We start from the raw sequence: 27,728 nt of genomic DNA on the forward strand, positions 1-27,728 counted from the left end.
AAATTCTGTAGTTGCGTTTAACTTTGCATGTGAATGGGAGAGCAACCGGTCCGAGAGTGCAGTGAAGTAAGTTTTAGGTTTGATATTCGCCTCATTTTATAAAGGGACCATCTGCAAACTCCACTCACAGTCAAAAAAATATAAACGTCCAGTCATTCATTCAAATGAACATATTTCCAAGGTTATATTATAACCTTGGAAGTCTAGTGGGCAGACTGACTTAGCCTACTGTTACTGTACTATGTCCAGCCAATATCTCGATTGAACAGTACAATTTTTTTATTTACTGTAAATTGTTTTTCTATTCATGTTCCAAGTCAGGTGAAATTTTACATTATTCACTTGTAGTAAGTCACCAAAAACCCGTTTGGTTAATTACAGTAATTTTTTTATAAAATAATAATTGTTTACTAAATAGGCTACATGAAGGGAGTTATTGGGGCAATTTCACCTGTAGTAAGCCAGTCTAGTCACTGAACATACTACAACCATTTTGAACATGAAAAAACCCTTTTGGTGAATTACAGTATTTTTCTGCAGAATACAGGCTACATGAAGGGAAGTATTGTCCAAATTTTACTTGTAAGTCAGTCTTACAGAAACCTTCTACGAGCTTTGGAATTTGAAAATGTCTGTTATTAAATTTAAAAAGTAATTTGAATTAAAACAAATTATACGTTTTAACCACTGATCTATATAGAATGACATTATAGATCAGTGGTTTTAACGCAGTTAGTGGAATTGGCAGACGTTCCCTTGTGCATCATGAGCTGTGGTTAGCGCGTCAAAGCATTCTCATGTAGAAATATGCAGCTACAGGCCGCTACGCCAGTTGATTTTCAATTAATATTTCATGTCGATATACAATGGTTGCATATTGTTAAAACTCATCGTGCTATAGTAAGACTATAGCCGGCTTAAGGGTCAAGGGAAAACAAATGTACTGCGAAAATCGTCTTTAATATTTAAAAACAGACATTTTCAAATTCCTGCTTGTATACTATGTACACAATGTGTAGTCAGATAAAAATAAGCATATAATATGAACGCAACTGCGAAATTTCACCTTTTTTTTAACAGGAAGGAAAATTGTATTAACTTGAAACGCCGTGCGTTGCGTTCATGTAGTCTCTTGTCTGTAGGCTATATAGTTTTCCTCCCATAGAGCATATTATAAAGAAAAAGCTTAACGTCAATGCAGTAAGACGGTGATATTTAAACTCAGTAGCCAATATACCGTAGGCTATTGAACATGCAACTAATGGTTTTCTATGGGTGTTGTTCATAATCTGATGTTATCTGTTTACCTCTATAAAGTATGCTTTATTAATAGGGTAGGCCTATATTATTGTGTACTAAATTTGGTGCTTCAATATCACTCTCATTAAAGGCACACTGCGGAACTTTTTGGCCACTAGTGGCGCTCGACCTGTAACTTTCACGTCTAGCGTCCCTAGAGGCCACAAGCTCCGCAGCACTGTCGCAAAAGTCAACCGGTCCGCCTATAGACAGTGGGTCAGCTTCCCGTGTCTTTAGATCAGTGGTTCTCAATCTTGGTCCTAGGGAGCCACTGCTCTGCACATTTTATATGTCTCCTTTATCTGACACACCCACTTCAGTTAATAAAGCTCTTTCCTAACGAGCTGATGATCTGAATCAGGTGTGTTAAATGAGGGAGACATACAAACTGTGCAGAGCAGTGGCTCCCTAGGACCAGGATTGAGAACCACTGCTTTAGATTATGTGTGCTTGCAGTGTTTGAGGCGGGCAGCCTGGCCGCGGTCGATTCCCTTATAGCAGTCTGCTGAGAGAGAGCGAGCGGGGCGAGCCCCGTGGGGCTTATGGTGTGTTCACACCGAACGCGAATAGAGCGTCAAATACGCGTCTATCGCGTCTAGTTAGACGCTTGAACATTCGCTCGAGTTCAAATATTTCAACTTGCGCGGAAGACATTCGCGGCAAACGCGTCGCCCAATTCGCGTCATTCGCAACGCCTGGCGCGAATGATGCGTCTATTCGCGTCTTTGCATTGACTTTGTATGTAATCTACTCGCGGAAATAATTAAATTCGCGTTCGGTGTGAACACACCATTAGTGCTAACATGTCTGTGAGTGAATGTGGGCGCGGGACGGCGGGCACATTTACTGCACTAAAAACACCGTCGGCCTGAGCTGACTGTAAGCTATGTGTGTTGGTTTCGTTTTACAGAAACCGTGGGACATGTTGTCTGTAGTGTTTGTGGGCACTGAGTCGTGGGAACGTTCACTACATTTAATGTAGCAGCTACATTTGACATGAGTCGATTTTATTTGTTCGAGCCCTGCACTGTGGCGGGCTGTGTTTGTGTGTGGAAATGAACAATGGGCTGTGGGCATTTTATTACACTCATAACACCATCGGCTGTGGCCGGAATACCAGACAATACTACACTGCTTATATGATTTATCTGTGTCACCTTGGAAACGGCATTTGTGTGCAGGCAAGCGTTAGCATCGGTCGGGCACCCATCCTCCTCCTGTAGCTCCATAGACGTGTAACGTTAGCTCACGCCAGCGAGCGAACGCTGGACCAATGGTGATCCTCGTCCTGGCTTTTCATTTGTCACTATGCCCTTTTCTTTTTTTTAGTGTCCTCTGACAAAACCTTTGCCTTCTTCCTTGTAGCTGTTGGTTCGGCCATGACAAAAACATACAGACGGCAATCAAACGCGAGTTGAGCACTCACGTCAGAATCTGAGGAAGTTGTGGGTGGTGGGGGAAGTGACGTATGCCGTAAAGCGGTCGAATTTTGTAGTTCTTTTTGTGCTCGGGTTCCTACCCGAACCCCGAAGTTACATAGTGCTAGTAAAAGCGATACAGACACCTTCAGGCTACGGCAGACGTGTCATTCAACCTATTGTAAGTCGATGTACCATCTCAATGGGTTTTGGTAATATATTATAAAGGTTGAAAAGTTCCACAGTGTGCCTTTAAGCGTCTTAAATGCGGAAGAACGCTTGATTATGCTGCCGTTGTGTGTTTTAGCAGAATACTGCCATCTAGTGGTAGCAGCTTTTCTCAGACAGCTGTGTGTGGATCGTGCAAGGCGAAACCCGCGAAATGAAAGTCTCAAAATCCAAATGAATCAAATAGGATCGACTCAGAAACGAGTCAATGAATGCACGCGCGTCACCTGATCCACACATGCACGTCTTCTGTGTTGCATGTGCAAATTATGATACACTAATACAAAGGAAAACATTTGTATTCACAAAAATGTCTCTATTTGTACAAATTGCTTCACATTCATTCAATTTTGAATTTTGCACACACAAGTTGAAAGGCATGGATAAAACATTTCTGCAACATGTATCAAGTTCATTGATAAGTGTGCTTGCACGTGTTAATCATTTTGATACTAAAATCATCCCATACACAGAGCTCAGTTGCGGCTGTCCAGCCGATGTGTTTTTAGTGGACGTTGTGTGTGGAAGGCCCCTGTGTTCCCCAACACAAAACAGACACATAACTAAATAACACTTAAAAAAAAAAATGTATAATAATAATAAAAAAACGAATTAAATAAATCCGTTACAGAGAGAGTATCTCTCTCCGCGGATATTATTTTTCTGCCTGCACTTGAGATTGCCCAGTTCATGTGTTCAGGAGATATGTGTTTTTCCCCACTTTTGGGGGCACCTTGTGAGGGAAAGTTCAGCACAGTGGACACCACACTATGTTCCCCTCACTCTGTCAAAAAAGGCTTCGGCCCCAGTGTTTGCCCAACACAAAACACACAAAGCTACGAATCAAATGAATTCGTTTTGGAGAGAAGACCTCTCTCCGCAGAGAAAACTTCTCACTGCAGAGAGAGGAAATCCCTCCGAACCCCTGCATGTCGCCTCTAGTGTGCCCACTAGATGGCGCCTTTGCATCACAAATGAACCAGCTGGGCCCATACAGCTCCGCTCCGGCCCGAGCGGGGGCGCTCGCGAGTCACAAAGCGGCTTGGCAAGCCGTTTCAGCGCCCAAGTGGGTTTTTGCGTACCGTAACCCAGGGTTACAAGCTGCAGTTTGCAATAAAACCTCCGCATTTCAACGGCGTTCTCTCTTCTCACACAGAAGAAAACGCCTCACACATTCTGAAAGAGGAAATTTCCTCCATCCTAACAAGGGAGCGATTCAGATGGTGCCACCCAATCTGATAAACCATGGTTTTTATTCCTGGTATTTTCATGTTCCAAAAGGCGTGGCGCCCCCCGCCCTATATTGGACCTTCGAGTGTTGAACAAACATTTGAGGAAATATAATTTCAGATTGTGACACAAGGCTCTCTCGCCTGTGCCATAAAGCAGAACGACTGGTTCACATCAGTTGATCTGAAAGATGCTTTCTTTCACATAAGCATCTACCCTCCACACAGGAAATATCTTCGTTTCGCCTACCAAGGCATTTGTTACGAATTCACAGTTCTTCCGTTCGGGCGCAATTTGTGTCCCCGAACTTTCTGTCTGTGTGCGGAGGTGGGCGTGGCGCCCCTGAGACTATCAGGGCTGAGAATTCTGACTTACTGGCTCATCATAGCCAAATCAAAGGAGAAGGTGTCGCTGGACACCGGCCGGGTGCTCGCGCACATCACATCCCTCGGGTTCAAGGTGAATGCGAGCAAAAACAATCTGACTCCCAGTCAGAATGTCATTTTCCTGGGCTTGGAATTGAACTTAGTCTCCATGCGAACGCGTCTCTCTCAAGAGCGCGTTCGCTCGCTGATGGACTGTCTGTCTCAGTTCAGAGAGGGGGCGAGAGTACAATATCGCACATGCCTCAGGCTGCAGGATCTCATGGCTTCATCTATCCAAGTTGTGCCATTGGTCTCCTGAGAATGAGAGCGTTCATTCACATTTCAGCCCGATTAGCGATCTCTGCCGCTCGGTAACGATGACGCGCGCCTGCTCGGCGGCCCTGCGCCATTGGGAGAGCGAGAACTTTTACGCACGGGGAACCCCCCTCGGGAAGGTACGATGCGAAAGGTTTTGACGACAGATGCGTCCTTAACAGGCTGGGGAACCACCCAGGAAGGCAGAACGGTGAACGGTCTGTGGCTGAGCAGACTACGTTCAGCACACATTAACTATTTAGAGCTTTTACTATTTGGAAAGCTCTGAATCATTTTCTGCCTTGCCTGCAGGGACATCCCGTTCTAGTACGGTGCGATAATACCACGGCAGTGGCTTATATCAACCGTCAGGGTGGCATGCGCTCGTCGAAACTCCACGCTCTAGCTTACAGGCTTTTGGTGTGGAGCAGACAGGTTTTTCTGTCATTACGCGTGACTCATGTCCCGGGCATTCGGAACAAAGGCACGGATCTGCTATCGAGGGGAAACCCAATCTACGGGGATTGGCGTCTTCACCCACAGATAGTGGAGAGGTTATGGATGAGATTCGGACAGGCAGCCGTAGATCTTTTCACCTCGCGCGAAAATCACCATTGTCCTATGTTCTTCTCGCTAAAGGACGTGAACGCGCCCCTCGGGGCAGACGCACTGGCCCACCCATGGCCCAAAGTGCTGCTGTATGCTTTTCCTCCCCTGTGCCTGATAATTTTCACACTGGCCAGGGTGAGAGAGCACGGCCTGTCTCTCATTCTGATAGCACCCAGGTGGCCCAAAGCCCCGTGGCTGGCAGAGATAATCCCTCTGTTATACGCCGAGCCATGGCGCCTCCCCCCTCGCACGGACATACTGTCCCAAGCCAACGGGGAGATTTACCACCCCCACCCGGACAGGGTGGCTCTCTGGGCCTGGCCCATGATGAGAGGACGAACCAAAATGCACTGGGGCTCCCGCCGCGTGTAAACGCCACTACTCAGAATGCCAGGGCCGTTTCCACGCGATCCCTATATGGCTGTAAGTGACAAGTGTTCGAAGGGTGGTATGATGGGCGTGGTTTCACATCTTATCAGTGCCTGATATTTTGTGTTTCCTGCAAGACCTCATGGAAAGAGGCAGGTCCTTTTCCACTATTAAGGTCTACCTGGCTGCGATTTCAGCCTGTCATGTGGGTTTTGGGGCTCCACCGTCAGGCAGCACCCTCTAACCCGCAGATTTATGGAGGGTGCACGCCGCTCTTTGCCGGTCATCAGGAGATCTGTTCCAGAGTGGGACCTCTCCATGGTGCTGGAAGTGCGGTCTCTGTATCCTTTTGAGCCTCTGGGGAGTATTTCCCTTAAGCTGCTGTCCCTCAAGACAGCTTTGCTCTCGGCCTTGGCATCTGCTAAACGGGTCAGTGAGCTACATGCACTCTCGGTCCACCCCTCGTGCGCCAAATTCTCCCTAAGTGGAGATAAGGTTTTCCTTAAGCCTAACCCGGCCTTCATGCCGAAATGCTTCCCTGCGTTCACTTCGGAGGTTTTGGAGCTATCCGCTTTTCACCCTCCACCCTTTGCCTCCCCGGAGGATCAGGGGCTGAATGCTCTGTGTCCCGTCCGTGCTCTGCAAGCATATATGACCAGGACCAGTGCTTTCCGCAAGAGCGACCAGCTCTTTGTTTCAAGGGCTCCCCTGCACAAGGGGAGTCCCATTTCAAAGCAATGCCTCTCACATTGGCTTGTGGACGCTATACTATGGCTTATGAAGCAAAGGGAGTGCAGCCCCAAGGGGCATCAGAGCTCATTCCACAAGGGGCTTAGCCGCCTCTTGGGTTTTGTTCAGGGGAGTACCACTGCAGGACATCTGCTCCGCGGCCAGCTGGGCCTCTCCTCATACCTTTGAGCGTTACTACCGGTTGGATGTCACCAGAACTTCGGTGGCACACTCGGTCCTAGGGGTAGGGTCCTCTTAGCCCTTTCCCACAGCCCCGTTTGGTTAACCAACGATGAGTGAATGGGCCGGCTGGCCATGTTCATTCCTGTCACCAAGCATTCGCATTCCTTCTTGGGTTTAGCTATGTGCATTGGTGGTGCGGGGGCCATTATCATGTATGTGTCTCATGCATGTTTCATGCCCTGCTTGTCCACAGCAGTTAGCGTGGCGGAAAACTTGCAGGGTCATGTTTGTGGGACGTGTCAGGCACCGCCTCTCTGAGGTGACCGTCCTTCTCTGGCCTTCAGAACCTCACTGTGAGTGTATTGGGCAATCTGGGAGCTGTCCATGTCTCTCCCATAGGTGGATCTCGAAACGAGATGATGAAAGAGAACAATAGGTTACTGTCGTAAGCCCGTTTCTCTGAAACATCGAGTGGAGAGATCCACCAGCTTTGCCCCGCTTGCCGCACGAGAAGCGAATATACTTACTGAGGAATAGCAGCGCGCCCAGCTGTGATATGCCCGTAGGTAAGGGGGTGTGGCCTCACCTGGCATTGGCTGCACGCTTCTGTCTGTTAGCCAGACTTGGTGCAATTGGATGCTTCTGCAGAGGTCAGGTACTGATGCCCTTCCCATAGGTGGATCTCTCCACTCGATGTTTCAGAGAACCGGGGTTACGACAGTAACCTATTGTTTTTGTATGTGCCGAGAAGTTTCTCTACTCAAAAGACCAAGATTCCTTGCGAATAGAACATGCGCAGAACACAAATCATTATGGGGATATGCCGATACGCGTTTACATGACCAAAAATTCGGGTTAGAAATAGGGGTCGACCGATATATGATTTTCAGGGCCGATGCCGATTCCGATTATTACAGGTCAAATAGACCGATAACCGATATTTTGAACCGATATATATATATATATATATTATAGCTATGTCTGGTGTAAAACTGAAAATTAATGTCAAAATTAAGAATAACAAAGGGTTTTGACAAATACTTTCTTTAAATGATTTTAAACATATCTTTCAATCTGAGAACTGTTATTAATAATAATAATAATAACTTGTAAAAAGTGCAGGGAGCACCCAGCAGCATTCTGTAAACATTTTGTAAAACTTAAAGACTATTTTAATTTTTAAATAACATTTTAGTAATCAAAAAGCATTTCTAATGAATTAAAATCAAACTTATTCAATTTATTTACAGTTTAACAAAAAATTAATTTTTAGGGCCTTGTGAAAAACCGAACTTTTATTTTGACGGGTTGCCGTGGAGATCTTTGAGTTTCTGTGTGTTTATGATATGTCGATAACTTTTCTCAGTTGAAGCATTAAAAAGCTCATGAAGTGACTAAGCGGCTCTGGTGATGATGTTTATGCAATCATGTCCTCATATAATGATGCGGCTGAGGCTGAAAACAGCCCAAGCGTCACGCGTGCTCCAGTGTGTGTGTGTGTGTGTGTGTGTGTGTGTGTGGTAACTGAAATCACGCGTCTCTGCGCCATTCATTTAACGTTAGAGACACGCAGGATTCATATTTAAATAGTCTTTTTGCGGTTTGATTTGTACTGACCTGCTTTTTATTAATTCATCAAAAAGTTGACAAATTCCGTGATATTCCGCTTTATACAGTAAATTCCGTTTTTATGACTGGATTCCGCGACTCCGTCTGTTCTGCATCGCGGAAATCACAGGGCTCTATTATATTGAGGTATTTTGCAACTTCAGTGTAGTAATCTATTGCTTCTTCAGCAAAGTCTGCTGCTGCCTTAACTTTGAGAGACAACTGAAGCGTGATCAGTGAAGCAGCTCCAGTCAGCGAGTGCTCTCTCGGTGTGAGAGTGCAACACTTTCAGTGCCTCAGCTTTCCGCGCTGATTGGCCGGACTCGTGACTCCCAACAAATCAGATGTGCGGGGACAGTCTAGTCTACAGAGTGGTGAGTTCCGACAAAGGTGGCTGCGTCAGAGCCAAATATAGCGCATTTCAAAATAAAATTATTTTATCGGCAAATCGGTTTTGAAAATGGCCGATAACGATAACCATAAAAATGCTTAATATTGGCGCCGATAATCGGTCGACCCCTAGTTAGAAAAGGGGTACCCCAGGTATCATATCCCGGTTTTTAAAATCCAGGATATGAGCATATTCGGGTTTTTGCCGGTGTTTACATGGCCGTGCGTGACCGGGTTATTGCTAATATCCCGGTTTTGAACGGGTTATTGGCAGCATGTAAACGTAGTAATTGAGCGATACAATTTTCAGTCATAAACCTATAACCCTCTGTTGATCCAACTGTCCGACTGATAAAAGAAATGCTGAAGTATAATCTGTAGGTTTCACAAAAGCCCTAGAGCTATCAAAAGACCACCAGATGACGCGTTTCGCGGACTTTGGCTGACAAATAAATGTAAAATTCTAGTCCAGGTAGCACGAAGAATGAGTAAACATCGTTCATTTACATATACTACCAACACTGTAACAATAGAAAGCGGTTTGAAAATCGGCAAAGTTACACTTGCAAAACAGAAAAAAATCTATTTATAAATATGCATCTATGCGTCACCAAGTTGTTGTTTTTGTCCTTATTTGGATATAAAGGGCCTCAAAAGAAAAGCAATCCAAAAAGTATTAAGATGAGAAATAAGAATCCATTACTGCAATACAGTAATTCATTGGATTATGTTACTAAATATATTTTACAAAATACAACCAATCTGTACCAGACAATTTATTTAAAGTAATTCTACCAGCCAGGCTGCAAGGTATTGTTCACTAAACATAAAAACCTGCTTTTGTTCAAATTGGTTTAAGCAAATCAGTTTTTTCAGATCTGAACTGGCTAAATATCACTTCTTTGGCACAAACTAGCTAATGCTTTCACAACCTCTAAACCTGCACTGACATGCATCAGGGTTTTACCAGTTCAAACATGGGCACATATATTTCTTGAATTACACTAGCATAGCATCCTGCCTTCAAAATATTTGTCTTCCAAAAAAAAAAAAAAACACAATCCGTAAAATCGCACATGCTCTGATTTATGCATTCACAAAATTAGCAATTTCTTCAGGAATGTTATTTTGTTGGGCCTATGATGTGCTACATAGTAATATCAAAATAATAAATTTCCTTCAAAGTTTGATTTTACAGGCAGTCTACTTTTGTATGACAAACAATTCTAGCGGTGTTTGGTAGGGTTACCACTTGATTGTACCATTTAAAAATGGGTGCTGCAAACAAAACCAACAGAGACAACAAAAGTGAAAGCTCTTGAAAGCTCAAGACCAAGAACACAAAATCGTTGAACATTTTAACTTCATTCTACCAGTACAAACAGGTTCAATAAATTCCTCATCATTATATGAGTAGAGAATATTAATCTGAATGCACTGGAACACCCAAAATGCTCAAATAAATAAAAGGCAGCAGCGGCTAAACTGTCAGCTGGACTTTTCCTAAACATAGCCGAAAACAGGATTTATTTATGTGGTGAAATGTCCCTCTTTCACCTGCAAATGTTGCAATACTAGACTTTATAACAAGCACAAGCATGTAGGCCCGTGCCTGACTGCAAACCAAAGTGATTACAGTGAGAAGAATGTACACAAAGAATTTGCTTAAAGGAACAGTTCACCCAAAAATCTGTCATCAATAATGCAGTCGTCGGATCGCTGTTCTTCATACACTGCACGACTGTCTGGGGAGCCATTTAGTTGCTGGTGTGTGCACATTACACGACGGATCAGCAACAGGGGGTCACACATTACACAACATTTCAATAGGAAAAATCGCAGACAACTCTGTCTGGTCCACAGACTACGTACATTTCACACCCAAACGTACGCGAGAAGCAATACAGGAAATAATGTAAGTTCACATGTGAGATAGGAATTGGCATGTGAGACTGGATTTCTTCCAGTTAAAATAGTTGCCTGCAAAAATGCTTGCGATCCAAGTTGTCTTTTTCAAAGAAAAAGAAAAGATATGAAAAGAATGGTTGCTTGCAGAAGCCACATTTGCTAATGTTTTGTTGCTGGTCTATGACTCTCCTCGCCCTGAACTTGTCCTTGCCCTGTATCTTGCGCTCTAATTTGGCTGTAGGTCGTCGCCGAAATAATTTCCAGGCAAAACAGATTTCACAATGCACAGTACTCCAAGTCAGACAGGTCCAGATATTCAGCATACTAAATATCTCACGGCCGGGCATCGCATCGGCAACGCATCAGCGCTTCTCTCAGATTGCGTCTTTGATAATACACACTACACGACTGTGACTCACATGAACGAGCACCAATTTGCCTCCAATTTCAGGCATTTGTCGGCGACTTCCTCAAAACTGTTGGCGAGTGAAAATTGGGGCTAAAATCTTGCAGTGTGTTGCTGTGCCAAATTCTGACTGACCCCCGCCAGATTATTACCCCGCTGAGCTACTCCAGTATAGGTAGGTTTAGGATTAGGTGTGGGGGTGGGGTTAGGATTAGGTAACCAGGCAGAGTCCTCAATGAGGGAGGTAATAATTTGGCAGGAAGTTAAAATTCAGCACATCACTGGCATTACTCACCCTCATGTCATTGTACAAACTTTTGTGAAACACAAAAAAAGGATGTTTGGCAGAATGACAGTCTATGAAAGTAAATGGGGACTGTCATTCTACCAAACATCTCCTTTTCTGTTCCTCAGAAGAAACTCATACAGGTTTTGGAACATTATGAGGGTGAGTTAATAATGACAGAAGTTTCATTTTTGGTGAACTTAAAGAATGTGGGAACATTTTTGCCTAGCTTATTCTGCTGTCCCCAATTCACATGTACACTGACTGAGTCATGCATACCAGGAATTTCTCTCTCATAAAAATCCAACACTAAAGAGCAAAGTCCAGCTATTATAAAGACATAATGTTTAATGTCCCAAGTTTTACAGCATAAATAAATATATCCATCTTGAAATACCATCCCAACTTGATCAAATCTTCAGCATGACACATAAGAATCAGCATACAGCTGTCCATGATTTATGTAAAAACACATACCTTCAGCTCAAACTTGGCTTAACAACATACAAAAATGTATTTCCGATAACAAGACAAATGTTATCAGTAATGTATAAACTACTTATTTTGCATGGAAACTACGTGGAACTTTGCACTTAATGGGTGTATGTGGGTGTTTCTTCAACAAGGCACTTTTTTGCTTTTGCTGGCCGGAGTGAATGAGCGCAATATCAACAGGTTGAGGGAGTGTTTAGCCTACACAACGAGTGAATGAGCAAAACACACTACAAAACAAACGATTGTAACCTAGTTTACGGCTAATAAGTTCACCAAACCAATCGGATATGTGACCATTTAAATGCAATAACAGATTTTTTATAACGGCATGAACTAAAGTGACGCGCTGAAAGCGAAATGTTGGGGAAATTAAGCAGGTCTTTTCTCGAAACATACCTCACAAAGTGACCGGCCTCCTTGTTGTCAAACTGGCGCTGAAACTTTCTGACGAGAAGTTGTCATTATCTGCTTAGTTTGGACACTTTTGTCTTCAAGCCGGAGTTTGTTTCTTCCCATCAAGCGGCCGTTCCGGATTTCGAGTCTAGGCGCGCGGGTCTCCACGCCTACCTGAGCCAGGCCACGCGGACGCGCCTCCTCGTGCCCAACCAACCTCGCCTGAATACTGCTGCACCACAGCAAACATGCGGGACACATGCCCAGATCATCAGGTAGATTCTACTACAATTCAAATAACATGACAATATAATAGTGTTGGTAATTAAATTTGAAAATGTATCTTTCTCTCTCAGTCTTCTGCATGTTGCAGCTTGATGCGCCTCCAGCGACGGATTCTGCAGTCAGGTTAACCCAACCACAGCCCATAATACCACAGCTGTTTGGTTAAATTATATACATTTAGAAATCTAGTAGATTGCCCTTTTTTGCCATGAAAAATCTTGATGTTTTTTTGCATTTAGTGTATGTGGGTGTTTCTTCAACTGGACACTTTGTTGTCTACTAACCAATGCCAATAGTGGACATAAACTACATTTAACGTTTGTCGTTTTTTCTGGTGTTAACAGCATTACACAAACTATTTTGTTCAAAAGTGTTACATTTAAATGTTCTGTTTTTTTTTTTTTTTTTTTTTTTTTTTTTCACACTGACACTGTTGACTTTGGGTTTTAAAAAAAAGTGCACATATTTTTTAAGGGAAAAAAAGACTATTAAAGGCAAACGTTGTTGGTTCTTGGTTGTGATGGAAATAAGTTGCGACAACTGAGGGACCGTTGTATTTTTGGGGAAATATATGCCTAAAACGTTGCCACATAATAAATATTGAAATAGATTGTGCTTATTTTTGTCTTGTGTAGCTTAACGTATGTTTTAAAATACATAAAAGGCGATTGTTAAATAGGAAAAAAAAACTGATAACGGCATTTAATAATAAAATATAGTAGGCCTAGGCCTAGCCTAGCCTAAGAAAACAGGTTTACTTTTTGTTTTTGTTTTAATAAACACCCACTCGGATATAAAAGTGCCTGAATTTGAAGAAACACTAATGCGCATCCATGACAGCGATAAAATATAAAATATAGCATGTAAAAATATGAAAGAACAAGCCTGACAAATAATAGTCGTGACAGCTTTGTCAACGCCTATATTATGCGCAATTCAATCATTTGACCACATGATGGCGCTGAATTCCTTCATTTTCATTTTCACTGTATTTGTTGCAATGAAGGTAGGCCTACAACAAGGAAATTTAAATATTTATTCTATATTTTTCAAATAAACTATAAAATGCCATTTATATATTATAGTTTTTTTCATACACTGTCCATACCGTGCTCTTAAATGTTAGATTTTTGGGATGTCAGGTGATATTGGTCATGTCATGTGGACCTGCAGAAAACAGATTCTAAGGATGATGTCCATAATACAGAAATATAACATTATCCACTTTCCACTTAATGCTTCTGTCCTAGATTGTAGGCTAAAGACAGACAATTTAGAACTTGTTGTCTTAAGAGACCCTTTGTCATTTTGTGTGCAATATTCTTAATTGTCCACAGGGTTGTCTAGTTTCATTCGACCACATGATGGTTCTAAAGCCCAACATGTTTTAATTTCCCTGAGATTAAATAATGTCAAGATGCCAGAAAGGTTAATTGTACTGTAACCTTCATGTGTTCTCATTTATTAATGAAGTGAAAGCTATTTCAAGTTTCATTGCATTGAGTCATCTAAAATGCAGGCTTAATTAAAATATTGTTCCCATATGAAACATGTTATCTGGCAGTATTATGTGGTGCCATTATTTAATTTGCTGCAGTGGCTTTCATTAAAAAAGTATGATTTATGAACATTAGAAGCCTTCTGTAAGTTGTGTGAGGTCTGATTGAATATTATAACATTAGGAGGGTGCTACAAGCATATTATTTTAAATTGTAATCATATTTCACCGCATTACAGTTTCACTGTACAAATACAGAGTATTTGCTTATAGTATCTGTGCCTCATTTGGGTCACATGACTACAGGGGCCATTCACAGATGTACACATTACTCTCTTCTTTTTCTTTTTTTGAAAGAGTCGTCCATCTCTAAGGGCCGCTTTTGTGTCCAGCCATGCCCTTTGTTTGCCATGACGACCCTATTTTACAGGCTTGGGGTGGTAAATCCTGGGTTTACCAGTGAGAGACGGAGAGGAAAACCTAGTGTATAATCTGCTTCTTCTCTACTAATAGTTCTAGTTTATGCTCCAAGGCTTTCAGCGAACACACTTGAAAATATGGCAGATCCAGCCAGTCAGCTAACACTCTCACAAGAGAACAATCTGTTAAACATCTTGCACGAAGCCGCTGAGAAACTGAGAGTTTTACACCCAGCGAAAGCAAGAGAAGACACAGGCCATAGAGATTCAGCTGGACTTCACACAAGGCTTTTCCAGGTCCTCAGGACGTTTTGTGAGGTTCACACCCAAAGAGTGTGTGTGCTGAGAGAGATTCTTTGCGGTACAGCAAGCACTCTCACCAGGCATAGGATGTGCTCTAATTTGGCACACACACTCCCAGACACAGAGTCTCAAGAGAAAACAGTTGATGTGGGTAAGTGCTTCATGAGAGGCTTGGGAACTTTGGAGTGTGTGTGTGTGTGTGTGTGTGTGTGTGTGTGTGTGTGTGTGTGTGTGTGTGTGTGTGTGTGTGTGTGTGTGTGTGGTGTGGTGTGGTGTGGTGTGGGGTGGGGGGGGGGGGGGGGGTTGTCGGAAAGCTTTATTGGCATGACTGATGGAGTACATTGCTGAAGCATTCATAGTGCATATAATAATAACATTTTTATAAAATAACTAAAATAAAAATGGCAAAAAATATATTATACAAGGCTGTTCCCTCAAGTAATAATTATGGTTTTGTTTCCACAAAAATTGCAAGGGCTCTCAGAATATGACAAGCTCAAATGTAATTGGCTCACTTGAAAATAGATTTTTGTTTTTGTGGTTACTTTTATTCTCCAAGGAAACATTAACGCATTAAATATTTCTATTTCAAATAAATTATGTTCTTTTGTATCCTGAAATCTAAAGTATCCTAAAAATATATATCACTGTTTCCTCAAAAATATTAAGCAGAACAACTGTTTTCAACATTGATAATAAGAAATGTTTCTTGGTCAGCAAATCAGCATATTAGAATGATTTCTGACAGATCATGTGACACTAAAGACTGTATTTTGCCATTACAGGAATAAATTACATTTTAAAATATATTAAATTAGAAAACAGTTCATTGTTATATTTCACAATATTACTGTTTTTACTTGATCATACGAGTTTTCTTTCAAAAACCATAAAAGACCCCAAACCTTTGAGCTGTGGTTAATTTGAGTTAATTTGTAATTAAAGGATAATTTTCCATAAAGGAGAACTTTTGGGATAATAGATACACCTCCTCTTTAATCCTTTGGACATGGCCTAGATTTTTTTTTTTTTTTTTTTTTGCACCCTTTTACTTTCTGATCCAGCCCTTTTATTTAATCTGTACACTCGTTTTGTCTATTTGATGCAAGGTAAATGAATAGAAAAAAATGTGCAATAATCATGACAATACTGAGCATATTGTGTATTTTTAGATGCTTCCAATAGATCCCACTTTTACCAAGACCATGTGACTGATGTCATTCTTAATGTCCTGGAAGATGTCCACGTCATTGTAAACCATTTCATTGTAATGAGCAAGAGACTTGACACTGGTATTGCTTTTCTTACTGAAGTCAGTGAAGAGAGAGGTGTTCTCACCAGTACTGGACCTCTGGATACTGCAGACCACATAAAACCAGAATCATGTGACATCAGTATTCCACTGGACCAGCATCCTGAAGATCACTGGCTTGCAAGTGTGCAGTCAACAAGGCTTTCAGATCCAGTGAAGCGCTGCAATGTGTGTATGGATGACAGAAACACGAGTGAAGAGAGCTCACGTGAGGAAAGAGTCCACTCACCATATAAAACTATGGTGAATGACTGCAAAAACTCTCTGAACATGAATGGTAAGGTGGAAGAAGAAAAAGAGCAAGAGGAGAAAGAGAAAAGCAGTGGAGAAGGCTGTGAAAGATTGAAGCGTACATTGGTAACTGTTGGGTAAGTCTATATTAGTAATATGGGGCAGGTGTAATGTTTCACAAGTGCTGTTGATTGATTGGTCCAACAGCATCCTGCGTCTTGTGTTAGTGAGATAATATTTCACTCAACAAATTAATTCATACTTTGTCTAGAGAATCCTACTTTTTTTCTATTCTATAGGCGTACAATCTGGCAAAGGAAAAAAAAAGGAAGAAACAAAAACATTTTGGTTCATTTTAATTTTGTGAATTTCCTAAAGGGGTTCTATTATGCCCTTTTTACGAAGTCTTGGTTTTGTTTTTGGGTTGCACTATAATATGCATCCATGCACATTATTTTTCACATATTTTAAATTATTACAGCACCTCTCTCCCCAGTCTGGCCCGAACGTGCCATAGTTCCGGTTTCGATGAAGCCCCTCCTTCTGAAATAGGAAATGTGCTGTGATTGGTTAGCTGGCCTAGTGATTCAATAGCATCCAGCTGCAGCCTCACTACTCACTTCTCGATAGACACCAGTGGATGGACAGCCTACGTCATTTCCGTTTTCTCCGTCATTTCCGTTTTGCCGCTAATTTCCGTTTTCACCACTGGATAGACAGCATATTTATTTTATATTTTCACCTCTGGATAGACATATATTTATTTTATATTTTCACCTCTGGATAGACAGCATGTTTATTTTATATTTTCACCTCTGGATAGACAGCATATTTAATTTATATTTTCACCTCTGGATAGACAGCATATTTATGTTATATTTTCACCTCTGGATAGACATATGTTTATTTTATATTTTCACCTCTGGATAGACAGCATATTTATTTTATATTTTCACCTCTGGATAGACATATATTTATTTTATATTTTCACCTCTGGATAGACATATATTTATTTTATATTTTCACCGCTGGATAGACAGCATTATTATTTTATATTTTCACCTCTGGATAGACAGCATATTTATTTTATATTTTCACCTCTGGATAGACATATATTTATTTTAGATTTTCACCTCTGGATAGACATATTTATTTTATATTTTCACCTCTGGATAGACAGCATATTTATTTTCTGTTTTCACCAGTGGATAGACAGCATTCTTTGCAGGCTTAATTGCACACGTCTTTTCCGTATTGTCATTTTACTTTTATGACTTAAAATATATAATATAAAAGCTGTGTGCAAATTGAAATATGATCTTTATCATATCTCTGTACATAAAACAATTCTCAATTATATACCTTATATTATAACTTCAATAATTCATGCAAACTGCATTCACAAGAACCACCTTGAAAATATAAATTGTTCAGATCATATCACTATTTTTTGTGACTTAAATTCAGCCTAGATCAATGGACTATAACGTTTTGTCAATACAACAGACTTGTACATGTTAATTGACCACAGTTTTTTGCCTTGCCCATTTGGATATTCAATTCTTTTTTCTTTTCTTTTTTTTAAATGTAACCACTTCTGTTTTTAAAATATACGTAGATTCACATGATCAGACAATTTACCAAACAATCCAGATCAAATTAACACTTCATGGTTTTGCTATATTTATTGGAAATTACACAATCTAATTAGTAAAATTAGTCAAATCTGACCATCAGAATGAAGATGCCACAGTCAGGCCCATAAGGTTGTGGGGGAAGTCCCTATTTCAAGAGAATAAACTATAGACTATAGACCAAATAAACTATTGCACACTGTGCACACCACACCTCATTCCTGCCCCCTAAAACTGGCAGTCTGGGCAATGCTCAGGAAATTCAGGGTCTGTATAAAACCCTCGCAGGTCTCCACGTCTTCCGTTTCCACGGTAACGTTAACTTACCCCACCCAGTCTTTGAAAGAACATCTGCAATTTCTGCATTGTACAATTTTAAAAGGGACACACATGTCTCTTGCAGCCTGGGGCAGTTTTTTGACATTCACCACACCTAAAGCAAGAACAGATGTACAATATGATTAGAATGAGCATGTTTATATTTAACTATATTAGAGTACAAGACTGTTCTATTGTAGTATAGCTCTAGAATTGAGGCACACCAGAGTTCACTAATACCTTTAAAAAACACGACAAAGTACCTTGAAAACAAGACGATTTTTTTAACTAGCTAGTTTGTGCATTTGAATTCTGACATGACCTATAAATCATCGACAGTTTATATTTTTTTTCTTACCGCTGACATCTGCATGGCGCGTCAAATTTGAAAAGTGAATGACGATACGGAAATGACGATCTGGAAATGACGTAGGCTGTCCATCCACTGGTGTCCAGCCACTGGTGTCTAGCGAGAAGTGAGTCTGCGGGGCTGCAGATTGGCACCGCTTAGCGCGTGTTCTACTTAATGTAAATATTGAGGATGGCGTCAATTTCTAACCAATGGGCTCTATGCACGGCGGTATTTCCGGTGAAGGTCTAAGGATGCTGGATTACTTCCGCCGATCGTAGAGTCCAATGCTATACCGAGAATTTATATTGGTTTTTGTACTCTATCGCTATACTAAAGAAACGTTAGTCACAAAAACAGACAAAACAGACACCCCTCATTCTGTTTATGCTTCTGTGTTTATTATATTAAATAAACATAACTATATATATAAAATTACATCTAAACGTATTAAAGTTTCGTTTCAAAGACGAGAGGACAGTAAATTTTGAAGACTCTGCCATAATCCCGCTTTCCTCGGTTTTCCTCCGCTTTAAATCTCCCCAACCGGAAACGCACGAGCATCCTTGCGTCAAACGCGGAAGTTATGCGTGCATATAGCCCATTGAAGCCTGATTCAGACTTAAAAGAACACGCCGACTTTTTGGGACTTTGGCTTATTCACCCTATCCCCCAGAGTTAGATAAGTCCATACATACCCTTCTCATCTCTGTGCAAAAGTGTCCAATAGCATGGGGGCTACTGAGATAAAGCAAGTACTGTACAACGGTCATGTGATCTCAGCATGGTGGCTCCCATGAGGCCACCTGCTCTATATAAAATAAATCAGCTTTTATTAGGCCACTGATATGACTGGATGAACACATAATTTAAAAAAATACTATTAATTTCCTTATGCATACATACATTTATTAATGAGGAAATAATACTGAATTCAGCATTAACAAGTGTATTTTGGTAACATGCAGGCTTGCAGACAGCGCCAGATCTTCAGAGTCACCCAGAGTCTGCTATATAACCGCCCCATCAGAGGTTGTGAACATCTTGTCTTGTGAGGTGGTTGATGGTCTGAGTTCTCTCATGGTGTCAGGATCAGAGGAGCTAGTCAGCACTGTTCTCCGCATACAAAACTCCAGCCATGTCAAATGTCCCTTCCCACTCACCATAGCAGTGCCGTTCCAGGCGAGTTACCGTGGGAACTACAGAGAGATCACCGTGAAAGTGGTGGATCCAGAGCAGAGAGTTAGCTATATCACACCTACATCTACTGAAGGCTTCTATGGAGGACAAAGGGTCTGTAATGCAGTCTTCTGTTTTATTTTACTTACTTTTCTCTTTTCAGTCATTTATTTGTTGTAAAAGGTTTAAAACAGAGGTCATTATACAACCATTATATTTTCATAGATTTTTGCTGTGCAGCAAGGTTGATCTTATTTTTTAGGTGTACAATTATTGCTTGTATGATATTTGTGTAAGTATGATGGCACTGTCTTTTCCACAGGGTTGGTTTGCAGTGGTGCGGGTGTACTCTCTGGGTGTGTTTGCGGTTCTGTCCCGTTTGAGGACGGAGAGTTTTACAGTCCCTAGGACAGGATTGTCCCACAAGCTCAGTGTGGACTCCAGAATATGCCTCAACTACTTGCCTGGATCCTTCACCGCACCAGTTGTCGCTCAAGTGACGGTACATTCAGAATTTCTTTTCAATCAGGCTGAATCACAAAATAACAGATCTATCATGTAAAATGATTTTTTTTTTAAATAATTTTGTAAGAATAAAATGCTCTCAAAGATAGCTGGTTATGAAAATTGTATAATGTACTGCAATGAAGCTGATTCTAAAGCCGCCTTTGGTAACACTTTATAATAACTTTCATTAATAAATCATTAACAAACATTATATAATGCTTAACAGATCATTAGTTAATATTTACATAGCTAGAAATATGAGAGAATGTGCTTGTTAATGTTTACTTATTAAACATTACATGTTGATTGATTAGCAGGTCATTATTTAACGTAAATTAAAATGCTTACAAATGTCATTAAATTTTAGTACCTAATACACATTTTTTTTTTTTTTGTATTTTTTTTTTTTTTTTACAAATGTACAAATGCAAAAAAAACAGCTGATTCAGAAGTACAGGTGAAAATGAACCCAAAATGAACAGAAGTTCAGATGAGAATGAACAAAACATACTTATTTCTAATCCAAGAGAAAGAAAGATTAGTACAACGCTTGAATAATAAAGGAATCGAAATGACACAATATTCCACACAATTTTTCTAAAGTCGTCCCACGCAGGACTCGAACCCACTATCTGTGGATCAGATGCCTGTCACTTACTTCGTTGCGACACTGGGAAGATGTGCATTCATCAAGATGCCGATGTTCCATAGTTTAAGTCAGAATCAACTCAACTTATTGAGTTCCTTTTCAGATCTAGAACTTTTGCACCACTTCCGGCCACAGTACCTATCGGTCTGGGCATGTGCCGCACAGGATTTGAACCCACGACCTAAATGGTTCAGGGCTCGTGGCATGTGGTTTAGCAGCTTGTGCCACTCAGTTGATGCTGACTTACCAAACCGCAGTGGAGAGGCTTCAGTGTAAGAATTAGCACACAAAAACATGTTAACCAGATTAGGTTATCTTATTAGGTCATCTCAGATATCTTAATGCTATTGTATAGCTTATGGTTAACCTGATAGCTAAAGAGCCACAATGCATTCATAAAGTGTAGCATTTAATATCATGATATTATATTGTAATTAATGGCAATGTCCTTGTTTTGTTCAATTATAGCGCCACCAAATGGTGCAGTTCCACCACTTTTTTTATGTGTTCTCAGAGTGAGCCCATACATTCGTGTCAAATGTGTTGAAAATATCTCATTTTGTTTTAAAGTTATAGACATTTATTTATATGAGAGCATAAAAAAGTATGGGCGACTTTGATTGGATTTTTTTGCCACTTACTATAAAAATGTTGACATTTGGGCATTAGTATATAGCCAACGACCTATGTTTTCGAATTTCCTACGGTGGTTTCGTCTCGATCGGTCTAACGGTTTCAAGGATATTGGCAAATGTTTTTTAAGCGCTAATTTACAACATTGCGCTAACCATAAGGCGAAACCTAGCATGTTTGGTTTCGTTAGACTCGGCAAGGATTCAGGAATGTAAGGAGATGACTCCTGTGAAAATAAATAAATCAAATCCAAAGTTATAAGCATGTAAATATTTTCCGAAACTGGTCCGCAACTTCTCAGACTCTTTCAGAGCACCGATGACCCATACCAAGTTTTCTAACGATACGTTCATGCGTTCATAAAATATAGCATTTTAGAAGAATATATCCACAGAAAACAAATGATCGCTAATATGCTTGAATAGGTTTTCTGGAGCTAATCAACCTAAAAAAAATAACAGAGAGAGGGTCTGAAGAACAATGTTTAGTGGAAAATATTGGTAATATATATACTAAGTGTATAATGTGTATAGAAGCCTTTCTTTGTCTCCTTAGGTACAGCCAGTGGATGCCTTTGTTTTATCCTCTCTTAAATCCAAGAATGATTCCTACCACGCTGCTCTCTCATCAACCCCCTTACTTTACATAAGCCATCCATCAAGCCTGAAACTCAGACGACCTTTGACACTTATCCTGCCATGTCCACCTACTATCTCTGAGAAGAAAAGAGCTGGAGAAGATACTGACAGACCCACTCTTATATCAGGCACTTTCTCACCCCTGCAGATTAGGTAAAGTTGCATTCTAAACTGCACTGTAAAAACTTTTTTCAAAGTTGTAAGTAAAACAAAGATTACTGGAGTCTGTTTGACAAGAAAATACTATTTCAGTCTTTCTACTTAAAAATGTCTTGTTTGCTGTTTCATTGTAATCATTTGTGAAATTTACCAGCAAAGAGTGAAAAATGTTTCAAAATAAATCCTACACATTTTATTTTGTCAGTGTGGAGACTGGAGATAGATTGAAATTAGTAAAGAAGTGTTTTTCCCCTCTGATTCAGAGTTGATGGTGCCTCAGTAAAGACTCATAAAGAGCGTAAAGAGCAGCTGGCAGTGCTGGGCAGAATAGAGAACCGTTGGAAGGTTCTGGATAAAGTCAGTGTGAAGAACCTACAGAACAGCTTGGTCTGTTTTGAGCTACCAGAAAGCTACGAAAGGTACCGAGTGACCAAAATCAATCCGTGCGAATGTAATATACAAATATATAAAAAAGGTCACACTTTAGTTCAGCGTCCAATTCTCACTATTTACTAACTATTAACTATGACTTTTGCCTTCAATAAACTCCTAATTACTGCTTATTAATAGTTAGTAAGGTAGTTTTTTTATGTTTGTAACGCTTTGTCTAGAATTTAAACCCAGACTAAATGCCACAAGAATTATTTTAGGGAGGGAACCACCGGCTTTGATCTGTGCAAGTCAAAATACTCAGTAAGGCAAGCAATTGATGCAAAAGTAAGCATAATAACTTTTGTTTGGTATAATTAGGTATGGTGTAGGATTAAGGGATGTAGAATATGGTCATGCAATAAGACATTAATATGTGCTTTATAAGTACTAATAAACAGTCAATACGTAGATATTTTCACTCTAATAAGCAACTAGTTCATAGTGTGAATTGGACCCTAAAGTAAAGTGTTACCACTAAAAAAAAAACTATTGCCCTCTCACCTTTAAAACCTTGCTCTGCCCTCAGGTTAATAGTCCTTCGCATTCAGTCCTCTGTAAAATCTTCCTACCTGACTTCCTTAGTTGAAGAACTGGAAGAAGCTGTAAAGATCTTCTCGGTCACTGTTGTGCTCCATCACGAGCGTCTGGACCCCAGCAGCGTGGTTGTGGCCACCCTGCCCAGCAGAGATGTTAGCGCTGCGCTGTGTGAACTCCAGGCCCTGGGTTACTGTGGCCCTCCAGAGCCCTCGTCTGAACTCTCCATGAGGGAGGGAGAACAGCTGCTGCTCCGGTTCAGCGGGAATATTACCTGCAATGGCATGTTAAACTAATCTTAAAAATATTTTAGCTTCAATCAGTCTTATATTATTTCAGAGTAACCCATGCACATTCCATACTTTCTATATTAATTTGATATTTATTTCTAAATAACTGGGAAACAACAGTGCCTAAAAGGCTGTTTAATCAGGCCATTTTCATAATCAGAAGCATCACGCCCATTTAAAAAATACGACTGTTTTAATAACAGTTAAAAAATCAAACTGTAATATTGTGAATATGTATTATAAAAATGTAATCTATTCCTGTGGAAAAGCTGATTTTTTTATCAGTCTTTACTCCAGTCTTCAATCACATGATCCTTCAGAAATCATTCTAATATGCTGCTCAAAAACATTTCTTATTATCAGTTTTAAAAACAGTTGTGCTGGTTAATATTTTTTGTGGAATCCATAATACTTCAGCATTATTTGATGAATTGAAAGTTAAAAAGAACAACATTTGTTTGAAATATAAATCTTTTGTAACATTAAATAGCCTTGCTGTCACATTTGATCATTTTAATGCATCTTTGTATTCATTTGACTTATTTTATCTCGCCCAAGGCATCAAGTGAGTCAGGCCTTTTACTGATTTGTTAGAATGTTAGCTTATCCAACATGTGTACTTGTTTCTGTGTGTGTCTGTTGGAGATCCCATAGGTAATGAAGAAACAGATTCACACATAATCACATTCCACAACCAAAGAAGAAACCGGCTGTATTTGAGATTGAAAGAAGTGGACCCCTTCGGCAACTACAGCTCTCTTCACTACAAAGGCGTAACCAGTTTATTCAAGGTCACCAAAGGTCAGCTGGTCTGGAATGGTGACAGGGCAGCCGTGTCTAAGGACTGTCCTCTAGAAGAGCCTGTCTGCCGGATGACGCTCACTCTGCCCAAGGTAAAGACTTATTCTTAAGCCCAACCGCACAGACGGACGCCGAACAAGGCAGACAATCATCAGATTATAGTACGTCACTTCTCTGACATTCCACGACCCAATAAATGCGGACAGAAATGTGTTTAATTGCCGGAAACGAGCGCTGATATATGTATCGATTCAGCCAGCAGTATCAATCAAAAGTTTGGAAACATTAAACATTTGAATGTCTTTGAAAGAAGTATCTTGCTTATGAAGCCTGCATTTATTTGATGAAAAATACAGAAAAAAACAGTAATATTGTGAAATATTATTACAATTTAAAATAATGGTTTTCTATTTTAATATACTTAAACATATAATTTATTTTTGTGATGCAGAGCTGAATTTTCTGCATAATTACTCCAATCTTCTGTGTCACATGATCCTTCAGAAATCATTATAATATGCTGATTTATTATCAATGTTGGAAACGGTTGTGTTGCTTAACATTTTTCTATAACCTGTGATACTTCAGGATTCTTTGATTAATAAAAAGATGTTAAAAAAGAACAGCATTTATTTAAAGGTGCTGTATGTAACTTTTTTTACTCTACTAAAGCATAAAAATACCATAATATGTTTGCAGATATTTAGGAAACATGCTAAGTTTACTTACTCGCTTCTCTGAAAAACACTTCTACAGCCAGTTATTTTACTTATTATTTTACAAGTTCCGTGTTGTCAGTCGGCTTTTGTTTTGGTCTGTCTGTGTGATCTCGCCCACTGCCAGTTCACCCAATAGTATTTCGACACCCCGGGATGCCAGTTGGCAGGAAACACCGTGTATTGCAGCCTTGGAAACGAGCAAACAAACTGGGTCAGAGATTGCAGATTCCACACAACCTAAAAAGCCTCGTTATCCATCTAAAACCTCTATGAATGAGAGCATATTAAAACGCTGATAAATCAACTCATTAACTTACAGTCTGTAAGTTTCCTCGGCTTTCATTGTCAATTACGCTTGTTCCTGTTGCATGTCCTCAAACTGGCAACCTCCGTGAGCGTCGAGTCAGAGGAGGAGGGGGCGGATCTCCGATATTTTGAATTTGGACTGCAGTACCTATTTCGACCACTAGCTGTCATTCTTACAGACAGTACCTTTAAAATAGAAATATTTTGTTACAATTTACACTACAGTTCAAAAGTTTGGGGTCAGTAATTTGTTGTTCTTTTTTGAAAGAAATTAATACTTTTATTCAGCAAGGATGTGTTAGTGATACAAAGTTATAGTAAAGATTTACATTGTTAGAAAAGATTTCTATTTTGGATAAATGCTATTCTTTTTGACTTTTTATTCATCAATGAATCCTGAAAAGTATCACAGGTTCCAAAAAAATATTAAGCAGCACAACGGTTTCCAACATTGATAATAAATCAGCATATTAGAATGATTTCTAAAGGATCATGTGACACTGAAGACTGGAGTAATGATGCTCAAAATCCAGCTTTGCCATCACAGAAATAAATTATATTTTAAAATATATTAAAATAGAAAACCATTATGTTAATATTACTGTTTTTTCTGTATTTTCCATCAAATAAATGCAGGCTTTATGAGCATAAGAGACTTCTTTCAAAAACATTAAAAGTAGTAATGTTTCCAAACTTTTGACCGATACACACACACACACGTATATATATAAACTGTTCATGTTAGATGTTATTAATCGATTTGACAGCACTAATAAAAAATTAAGTCATGTTTTCTGTTCTCAAAATTTAATAAGTGTATGCTTAAAACTAGAAAACAATATCTGCAAATGAAAAAAATATAAATATCTGTAAATTAAAAGTGAATAAATTAAAAGTGAAAACAAGTGAATTTTCTTAGCCCATTGCCAGATATTTTTTTCTTGTTCTAAGCATAAACTGAATTTTAATACATTTGTCAGAAAACAAGCCCTCTCACAGACATTTATAGATATTTGTACTGGTAAACGAGTCAAAAATATTCACATTTTGAAATGGTTTGTAAGTCATTGTTGTTGTTGATTGTTTGTTACCTAGAGTGCAAGAACAGTCTGTCAGCCTGTGAGTGTGAAGTTAATACAGCACAGTCAAACAGGTTTGTGAAATCTACTGCACCATTTGTTTCTTTAGTGAACTCCAGCTCTCTCTTCTATTTTCCTTCCATTTTGCCCAGTTTGGTTTGCTAAGATACTTCTCAGATTTTCATCCTCCTGGATTTCTATCATTTAAAAATGGCAGAATAAGTGAGGAGGCTGTCAAGGTGTTCTGTGCACACACACATGCTAACAGTGTTTGTCCTCCAGACCCTCTCTCAGATGAGCTGTTATCGTGGCTCTGTGATGAGCTCACTGAAGACGATGCAGCGCTTCTCTTTATGTCTCTCCATCTCCGTCGCTCTGCTGTCCAGATCGCCCGACTCCGTGCACCACACAGCCTCTCAGAACAGGCCTTTCACATTCTGACGGCGTGGAGGCGCGGCCTTCCTTCCTCATCTGCGAAATGCCCCATCCTGGCCCACTGCTTGACCCGCGCAGGGAGGCCTGACCTTACCAGAGAGCTACTGCTCAGGGAAGCTGCAGATTACAAAACGGAGGAGAGAAAAGCGAGAGAAACATGAAAACCAGGCCACCAGGAGAGACCCATGACCGTGAATATCCCTTTATTACATTAGAAATGTAGGGGCTGTTGTATTGTAGTAGTGAGTTGACAGGAAGAAATTATATATTTGGCTTTTTATATACTATACAGTATACAATGCATCCTTGTTCATGATACAAAAAGCTGCATTTATTTGATCGGAAACCAGTGAAATATTATCACAATTTAAAATAACTCTTTTCAATTTTATTCTATTTTAAAATATAATTTATTCCTGTGTTGGCAAAGCAGCCACGCCAGTCTCGATCACATGATCCTTCAGAAATCATTCTAATATGCTGATTCGCTGCTCAAGAAACATGCCTGATTATTATCAGTGTTGAAAACAGTTGATTAATATTGTTGTGGAAACATTTTTCAGGATCTTTTGATGAATAGAAAATTGGAATCTTCTGTAACATGTCTTTTACTGTCACTTTTGATCAACTGAATGCATTCTTGGTGAATAAAAGTATTAATATCTTTTTAAGTATTTGAATTTCTTAAAAAAAATATATCTTGCTGACCTCACCTTACTGAACTTTTGAGCGTTAGTGTATGAAGTAAATTAAAATGCAATATGACTCTTTACTGGTAATAATGATC

At 39.9% G+C, this 27,728-nt stretch overlaps 2 protein-coding genes across 2 annotated transcripts in view; one reads left to right on the plus strand and one right to left on the minus strand.

Annotated features, from left to right (window-relative positions):
- Window positions 1-12,431, minus strand: part of arap2 (ArfGAP with RhoGAP domain, ankyrin repeat and PH domain 2) — a 122,164-nt gene extending 109,733 nt beyond the window's left edge. Inside the window, exon 1 of the mRNA XM_056258923.1 lies at window positions 12,235-12,431. The gene's annotated coding sequence lies outside the window, so the exon portion shown is untranslated. The remainder of the gene's footprint in view (window positions 1-12,234) is intronic.
- A 2,140-nt stretch (window positions 12,432-14,571) lies between these two features.
- Window positions 14,572-27,236, plus strand: dthd1 (death domain containing 1). The gene is made up of 12 exons (XM_056258902.1): window positions 14,572-14,887; window positions 15,909-16,416; window positions 18,155-18,225; window positions 19,500-19,873; window positions 20,082-20,261; window positions 22,104-22,339; window positions 22,609-22,764; window positions 23,304-23,597; window positions 24,160-24,166; window positions 24,204-24,494; window positions 26,523-26,580; window positions 26,789-27,236. Exons 1-12 carry the CDS (start codon window positions 14,572-14,574, stop codon window positions 27,100-27,102), a joined length of 2,805 nt encoding a protein of 934 aa, XP_056114877.1. The 3' UTR covers window positions 27,103-27,236.
- Window positions 27,237-27,728: the final 492 nt, after the last annotated feature.

Source organism: Rhinichthys klamathensis, unplaced genomic scaffold (assembly GCF_029890125.1).
Source record: "Rhinichthys klamathensis goyatoka isolate OS25496 unplaced genomic scaffold, OSU_Roscu_1.1 h1tg000161l_1, whole genome shotgun sequence".
In the NCBI taxonomy this organism is placed as follows: Eukaryota; Metazoa; Chordata; class Actinopteri; order Cypriniformes; family Leuciscidae; genus Rhinichthys; species Rhinichthys klamathensis.

What these genes read in the sequence shown, in the direction of transcription:
- dthd1 (XM_056258902.1), top strand. Translation starts at nt 14,572, where the DNA reads ATGGCAGATCCAGCCAGTCAGCTAACACTCTCACAAGAGAACAATCTG. An exon ending in AGAGAAAACAGTTGATGTGG is followed by an intron (nt 14,888 to 15,908) that starts GTAAGTGCTTCA and finishes GTGTATTTTTAG; the next exon opens with ATGCTTCCAATAGATCCCAC. An exon ending in CGTACATTGGTAACTGTTGG is followed by an intron (nt 16,417 to 18,154) that starts GTAAGTCTATAT and finishes TAAAACTGGCAG; the next exon opens with TCTGGGCAATGCTCAGGAAA.